The sequence below is a fragment of the Alligator sinensis genome, unplaced genomic scaffold, assembly GCF_000455745.1.
Source record: "Alligator sinensis unplaced genomic scaffold, ASM45574v1 scaffold297_1, whole genome shotgun sequence".
Taxonomy (NCBI): Eukaryota; Metazoa; Chordata; order Crocodylia; family Alligatoridae; genus Alligator; species Alligator sinensis.
The window spans coordinates 2,891,687-2,899,681 of NW_005841848.1; the positions used below are offsets into that span (position 1 = coordinate 2,891,687).

At 49.0% G+C, this 7,995-nt stretch overlaps 1 protein-coding gene across 2 annotated transcripts in view; it reads left to right on the plus strand.

The window, feature by feature from the left end:
- The window catches only part of IMMP2L (inner mitochondrial membrane peptidase subunit 2), a 946,737-nt gene that overhangs the window by 27,701 nt on the left and 911,041 nt on the right, over nt 1-7,995 (plus strand). For both annotated transcript variants that reach the window (XM_025208916.1, XM_006015959.3), the window contains exon 2: nt 1,924-2,061. In XM_025208916.1, coding sequence (XP_025064701.1) covers nt 1,927-2,061 — 135 coding nt within the window. In that variant the 5' untranslated portion in view covers nt 1,924-1,926. The remainder of the gene's footprint in view (nt 1-1,923; nt 2,062-7,995) is intronic.

Genomic DNA, 7,995 nt, shown 5'->3' on the forward strand with positions numbered 1-7,995 from the left:
TTTTTGGCCCCCTGCCACTTAAAGACCTGACCCAACCAGCCAGCAGTGCTTTATTGCGGCAGCCATTTTAGATCTTTGGCTGCCTATATAAACAGAGCATTTTGCTGCTGACAGGCCAGGCAGCAACATCTCCTGGCTACAAGGCTTCATGTATCATCTTGGAGGTAAGGGCAGAAGCTGTAGGGGAAGGCTAGGCGGCTCCTGGCCCTGGGCATAACCTAAAGCTGCATCCTGCTGGGAGTGGGTGGTCTGGTGGGTCTCCCAATGGTACAGGAGTCCTCAAAAAATACCAGGCCAGTTACCACCCAGTGAAAGGTGGGTCGGGGTGCCTTAGTAACCCCAGCTCCCACAACTGGGTGGGTTACCTGCTAGTAGGGTTCAGAAGGTGGACCCAGGAGTGAGAGTGGGGCTACAGACTCAGAAACCTGTCTTGAAATCCCTCGACTGGTCAATGCTGGGGCCAGGACCAGAAGGGTCAAAGGGCCAGGGGCCCGCCGCAAGGGACACCCAGAGCTGAGGGCCTGGGGTTCCAACTGGCCTGGAGGTGAGGCCAGGGCCTGTGTAGCCAAAGGTCCCAGGGGGACCACACCTGTAAGGGGGAACAGATCAGGGAGCTATGCAGCCCAAAATGAATGTGGAGTAGGCCGCCTGAATGGAGGGATCATAGAGAGGTCCTGATTGGAGGATTCTGGGGCCCAGTGTGTGGCGGGTGATGTTAACAACAGTGGATGCCATCTGCAAGGCTTGGACTGTTGTGTAGGGGGGGAATGGAGCTGCAGATAGCACCCTTTGGTGTCGGGGCAAGAAATGGGCAGCCTCCCGCCTAATTAACAACTTAATTAATTAACAAGGCATGGCAGGCAAGGAGGCAGGTGGTTGGCCCAGAACAGGTGGGCGGAGCCGTTGTTAGGCAGGCCCTGAAAAGGCCCCCTGTTACACCCCACAATCTGCGTGGGGCGAGATGCCACTACAGGCCAGGGGCAGCACCAGGCTTTTCCTGGTGCAGGGGTGGGGAGGGGGTTGAATTGGTATCGGCTATTGGTTATCAGCCCCCAAAATCTCAATTGGTGCACCCCTAGTTGAAATGATCTGTATTTCATCACTATTCTACCAAGTTGTCTGGTTTGTCTGCAGCTGTATGATGATGAATTAAGAAGTTATACCACAGTTGTATGTCCACGTGATAAGATATGACTAGTTACATTGGATCAATGTCTGAAACAGTTGCAGTGGTGTTTTCTGCAAATATGGCAATTTGTAGGCATTGCCACACAACAATGTGTGTGTGAATGAACATCTGTGAAAGCAGAGGCCTGATAGAGGAACTTTTGTCTTCTGCGTCACTGAATCTTAGAATCAGTCTTGTCATTTATATGAATAAAAGGTAGCTTTCTCTTTTGGGCTGTAGTCTTACTTAATAATGGCAAGGAGAAATATTTTTGGAATGTTGATGATATATTCCAGAACACACTCTCTCTCTCTCTTTCTCTTTCTCTTTCTCTCTGTCCTTATAGTTGATAAAATCTTGTTGGAGTTTTGTACCTGGGTTTTATTTGGGTATATGTTAACAGTGCCATTGAACAAATGGCTTAGCCATTGCTGTCTATATCACACATTGCTAATAAAACAGTACCACATCAAATGACTAAACTGGGGGGAAGGGGGGAAGTGAATGAGAAAAGAAGACATCAGACTCCCTTTGTCTATACTAGTTGAAATTTAAACTATTTTTTAAACACTGCAGGCTTCTAATTTTTCTTTGTGTTGTATTCATTCATCTTTTTGTAACAGATGTTGAGGAGCACTGACAAATGACAGTTCATTTATCATTAAGTGTTCGTTGGTTGATCATCATGAAAAATGCTTCTGTAATTTAAGGCTTGTTTTCTTAATGCTTCCACTTTTTTTCCTTCATCTTTTCAGATAATGGCACAAGCTCGAGACTTGGGGAGGAGATACATTAAAGCTTTTTTAAAAGGCTTCTTTGTTGCTGTTCCTGTGACAGTGACTTTTCTCGATAGAGTTGCCTGTGTAGCGCGAGTGGAAGGAGCATCAATGCAGGTAACTTTGTTTCAACTAAATCCATGTGTTTTATCAAGGCCTGTGGCTGAATTTTAAATAATTTAAAATTCTACTTTCAGTGGTGGGTGGCAAAGGACTTATCCCTGTCTCAATATTATGCTGTAATATAAATGCCTGAGTTGTATGTCTGTCTGTCTGTCTGTCTTTTTTTCTCCCTCTATCTTTTTTGTCTCTCAAATATTTGTGTAATATGTAAAGAATAGGCTCTTAGGCCATGTATAGACATTTGGTTTCTCCTGTAAGAGTCACAGCTATCCCTGGTGAAACCACAAGTGTACAGGCATTCAGACATTCAGGTTTTTTATCCTGGCACAAAAATGCCTGTTCTGGGAGAAAAATAATCTGGGAGGAATGACAACAACCAGGGTTAAATTGTTCCCAGTAGAGTTTCTCCTGTGAGAGTGAATGTCTATACACATTTGCTTCTGAGAGAACCCATAGTACAGTCCTTCAGTATCCAAGTCCTTTCCATCCTCCCTTCCCCTAGGACATTGGGCTGGACCACACTGCTTCAGCTGAGCAGGAAAGCAGAGTGCCCTCCCTTCACAATCCCCACATTGTACTACAGTGAGACACGGGCTGGTCTTGAACAGTCTGGGTTAGCCAATCAGGGCTGCTCTGTGCATTGCTGCCATCTGTTTACAGGAAGCCTCAGGAAGCCTGTAGGGCACCCTGAGATGTGTACACAAAGGCCCCCTGGCTGCTCAGCATCAACACTGCAAGCTCTCTGTTCCTTAGGGGCTCTGCATTCAAATGTCTGTTTAGGAGTCTCTAGGCCAGTTTTTCTACCAGGAAAACAAACCTGGGAGAATTCTCCCAGATCATTTGAATGTATGTATGCAGCATCAGTAATAAAAAATCTTTCAAAGTGTTGGCCTAGTAAAACAAAAACTATACTTGGCAAATCCTCGTATATTTAGATTACTAAAAATTTTGGTCTCCTGTGACTAAAATTTAGAGACTGTAGAAGAGGCTGCGTTTTGAAGCTGTTCTATTTAAAACACAATACTAAATTCACTTGAATATAAGATCATCTCTAATAATTAGACTGTATATAGAAAATATATAAATTTGATATAATTTTCTAGGTATAGACTCTAATTATTGGAGACTTGTCTTGAATTTGTCCCTCTCCCATGAATACATCAGGGAGAATTAATCTGGGGGGTCAAATAGCCCCTTGCCCTCTGTCCCTCCAACTTCTTCCCCCTCTAGTCCCTTCTCTCCTTCCTTACTGTCAGACCCTATTCTCCCTGAGCACATGGAAGAGAGGAACAAATTTGAAAAATTTAAAGTAAAACTTAAAATAAACATGGCTCTAGTAATTTGCATAGGGTACCCATAGTTTTAGTTTCATAGTTTCATAGTTTTAGGGTCAGAAGGGACCTAATAGATCTTCTAGCCCGACCCCCCGCCAGGGCGGGAGAACAGCAAAAGAACCCTAAAAACAAAAAACGGGACTCAAATGAGTCCAGCCAGGTAAGTATCCAGCCTCTTCTTAAAGATCCCCAGGGTAGGGGCCAGCACCACCTCCCTTGGAAGTTGGTTCCAGCTCCTAGCCGCCCTAACTGTGAAGTAGTTTTTTCGGATGTCCAATCTGTACCTCCTCTCCATCAACTTGTGCCCATTACTCCTTGTTATGCCAGCGGGGGCTAGGGGAAACAGCGTCTCCCCCAAACCCTTCTGGTTCCCCCTAGTGAGTTTATAGACGGTCGCCAGGTCCCCCCTCAGCCTTCTCTTGTGGAGGCTGAATAGGTTCAGGTCCCGCAGTCTCTCACTGTAGGGTCTGCCCTGTTGTCCCCGGATCATGCGGGTGGCCCTCCTCTGGACCCTCTCCATGTTGTCCACATCCCTCCTGAAATGGGGCGCACAGAACTGGACACAATACTCCAGCTGCGGCCTGACCAGCGTCGCATAGAGGGGGAGGATCACCTCCCTGGCTCTACTCGAGATGCACCTGTGGATGCACGACAAGGTCCGGTTAGCCCTGCCAACCATGACCTCGCATTGTCGGCCCATGTTCATCTTGGAGTCAATAATGACACCAAGATCCCTTTCCGCCTCCGTGCTCTCAAGTAGGGAGTTCCCCATCGTATAAGTGTGCTGCTGGTTCCTACTACCCAAGTGCAGCACCCTGCACTTGTCCGTATTGAAACACATCCTGTTCCTGTTTGCCCACCCCTGTAACCTATCCAGATCCTTCTGCAATCTCTCTCTCCCTGCTAGCGTGCTCACCTCCCCCCAAATTTTGGTGTCATCAGCGAATTTAAACAGGTTGCTTTCCACCCCAACATCAAGATCGCTGATGAAGAAATTGAACAGCGCAGGCCCCAGGACCGAGCCCTGGGGGACTCCACTACCCACCTCCCCCCAAGTCGAGTATGATCCATCCACCACCACCCTCTGAGTGCGACCCTTCAGCCAATCTGCAATCCATCTGACTGTGTAGGCATCTATGCCACAGTCGCCTAGTTTATTAATTAGGATGGGGTGAGAGACGGTGTCAAAGGCCTTGCTGAAGTCCAGAAAGACTACATCCACCGCGACACCTGCGTCCATGGCCTTTGTGACCTGATCATAAAAGGCAATCAGGTTGGTCTGACATGATCTCCCCCTAATAAATCCATGCTGATTGCCCCTGAGCATCATCTCGGATGCCGGCCCATCACAAATGTGCTCCTTGATGATCTTCTCAAAGAGTTTCCCCAGGATTGAGGTAAGACTGACGGGCCTATAGTTGCCCGGGTCCTCCCTTTTCCCTTTCTTGAAGATGGGGACCACATTAGCTACCTTCCAATCGTCTGGCACCTGGCCCAAGCACCACGATCGCTCGTAGAGCCGTGCCAGGGGCCCTGCAATAACCCCAGCTAGCTCCCTCAGCACCCGGGGGTGGAGAGCATCCGGACCCGCTGACTTGAACGCGTCCAGCCCCTCCAGAAGCTCTCTAACCCGGTCCTCCCCAACCTGAGGTCTGAAGGCGATCCCCTCGCGTCCGGCTTCTATCACAGCAGGGAAGTCCCGGTCCCTGCACAAGAAAACGGAGGTGAAGAATTGGTTAAAGAGGTCCGCTTTATCCTCTGACGCAACCACCAGATTGCCCCGCATATCCTGCAGGGGCCCCACATTACCCGGCGCCTTCTTCATCCTCCCAATATATTTGAAAAAGGACTTTTTGTTATCCTTAATCCTGGACGCTAATCCGAGCTCTATATCCGCCTTGGCCTTCCTAACAGCCCGCCTGCAGGCCCGAGCAGAGGAGGTATACTCCTCTTTGGAGATTACACCCCCCTTCCACCGGGCGTACGCCACCCTTTTGGCAAGCAGGCATTCCCGGACACCCTTGGTGAGCCAGGGGGGCTTTTGGACACTCCTGCCCGCCTTGCTTCTTGTCGGGATGGACACCCCTTGGGCCCCGAGTATCGTTTCCTTAAGGAACGACCACTCCTCTTGGACGCTGAGTTCCTCTGCCCTCAAGGACCCCAGTTCCTCTCCCACTAATCTCCTCATCTCACTGAAGTTGGCCCTCCTGAAGTCTAGGGCCACCACCTTGCTGCGGGCCCTTGACACTCTACGCTGGATGGTGAATTCCAGCACGCGATGATCACTATTGCCCAGGTGGTCAAGAACCTGGAGGCCTCTTACCAGGTCGTCGCCTGCGGCCAGGACCAGGTCCAGCAGGGCATCTCCTCTGGTGGGACTGTGCACCTCCTGAATCAAGTGGAGGTCCTGCAACTCGGCCAAGAACCTCCTGGAGCGGTCCGTCCCGGCTGACTGCTCCTCCCAGCAGATGTCCGGGTAATTAAAATCGCCCATGACAACTACATCCCTTGCTTTTAGTGTCTCCGCAAGCTGGCCTGAAAATTCCCTGTCCAGCTCCTCCTCCTGATTGGGGGGTCTGTAATAGACCCCCACCGTCAAATCCCTCTCGCCTTGCCCCCCCTGGATCTTCCAGAATTGATGCATTTATCTTTTTTTTTTAAATTGTTGCAAGTTTTAGCACAGGCACTTTATAAACACCCTTTTAAGTAGCACTTTGGCACCTATTAATGTATAATACAAACTATGAATGATATTAGTGCAAAGCCAAAAGGCCCCTGATTTACCACAGAGTTCACTGGGCTGGTTTCCACCAGAGTCCATAGTGTTTAAAGCCATGGGGACCCACAGCTCAGCACTGCTTGGTAGGTGCATGGACTCCAGATATCCACCACAAAGGATCTTTGTGCTAATTAGCCCCCTAGTCATGACTGGAACTAGGTGTTCTTGACACAAATCATGGGATTCTCCAAAAATTTATATGCAGATGAGCCATAGGGCTGCTTGGTCTGGCTTCACCTCATGGCAGGTGGGGCCATACTAATCAAATGTGATAAGTGGAGAGAGGGGACGACAGAGGGATTCTGCCGGAACTGCTTGGGGCTGTTTGGTGATGTTTGCCAGATATTTAAAGCTGGTGAAGAAATGGGGAACTTTGGAAATGGGAAAGAAGGGCTCAGCTCGGGTGTGAAGAGGAAGTAAAAAATGTATGCAATTTAGTGGCTCTCAGTGACTTGAAAAAGAGTTGGTGCTGAGGAGGAAAAGAGTCGCTGCTGGCAATATCTTATTCAGATGGGTTGCATTAATCTGTTCTTGTATTTTTGGCACCAAAAGAGGGTGTCAGAGCTTGTTCTGGCTGTTGGCTCTGGAATTAGGACCCAGATGCCTTGTTTCAGGGGGGACCCAGTCCTCAGACTGACTACAAACTTTCCATTTGATAATAGGCAAATTTATTGGTACACAGTGATAACAGAAAAGAAATGATACAAGGAATCAAGCAATTATATATATCTACATTCTTAGGGCAGTTGTCAGAGTCAAGATGCATCTGGCCAGGATGCAGGCTTCACTCTGAGGCTTTCTCTTAAGTGCCAGATGTCAGCAGGCCAGAGGTGAGATCCCGAGGCCCAACCTCCCTTCCTCCCTAGTCGGTTAGATGAGATGGGCTGGTGGTGTGCCCTCTGTCCTTGGTGGCCTCAGGGACCCCTCCTGGGGGATGGAGACCCCTCTCAGGGACCTTCTCAGGGCAGGGTGGGGAGGGGAGGGGAGAACCCTTTGCTACTCTCAGGTCTCTGCTTTTGTATTCTCCTTCCCTCTCAATGACTCTCCATCCATGGCTGTCACTGACTGGTTTCTCTATGGTCGTCATGCTATCCATGTTCTGTTTTGTCAGCATATTCCAAGCCCATCACATGCATGCCTTTCCCAAAACAGGAATTCTCGATCCCTCTCTTTGGCCTTGTGAGCTGGTGCCACCTTATTTAATGTTATGGAACAGAGTTGTGCATGCCCCAGTTTGTCAGCATATGTGTCCTTGTTTGTTAAACTCCCTGTCTGCTTTTGAAGGTTGAGAAAACTGTGTGAGACCCAGGCTTTTAGAAATCAACCCCTGCTGCCTATCCTGAACCATTCTAATGCATGTGTGTACATATGTGTGTGTGTGTGTGTGTGTGTGTGTGTGTGTGTGTATGCCAATTCCCAAAAAGCAAACTTTAAAATACCATTTTCAAGCCATCACTGGCCTCTATGGGCGCATCCAGACGAGCGCGCACGTGCCTCACGCCCCGTGTCAAACCCCTTTGAGACGGGGCAACAGCCATGTGTGGAAATGCAAAAATGTTCCCCACGCTGCAAGTGTGCAGTACTGGGAGAAAATTAGACCCCTGGATATACAGTGGTCTAAAAAAATTGAAGTCTAAAAAAGTGGAGGAGGGTTCCCTGAGGCAATCGGAGGCAGCTCTGGCAGCGAATGTCTCTGTGGTTGGCCCCTGTCCCTGGTGCTGAATCATGTGGCTGGCCAGGCCATGTATTCAGCACAAAGGTGCCAGTGAGTAAGAGGTTGGAGCGCTGGAGGAGGGGGGAGGGGACCATGGGGGC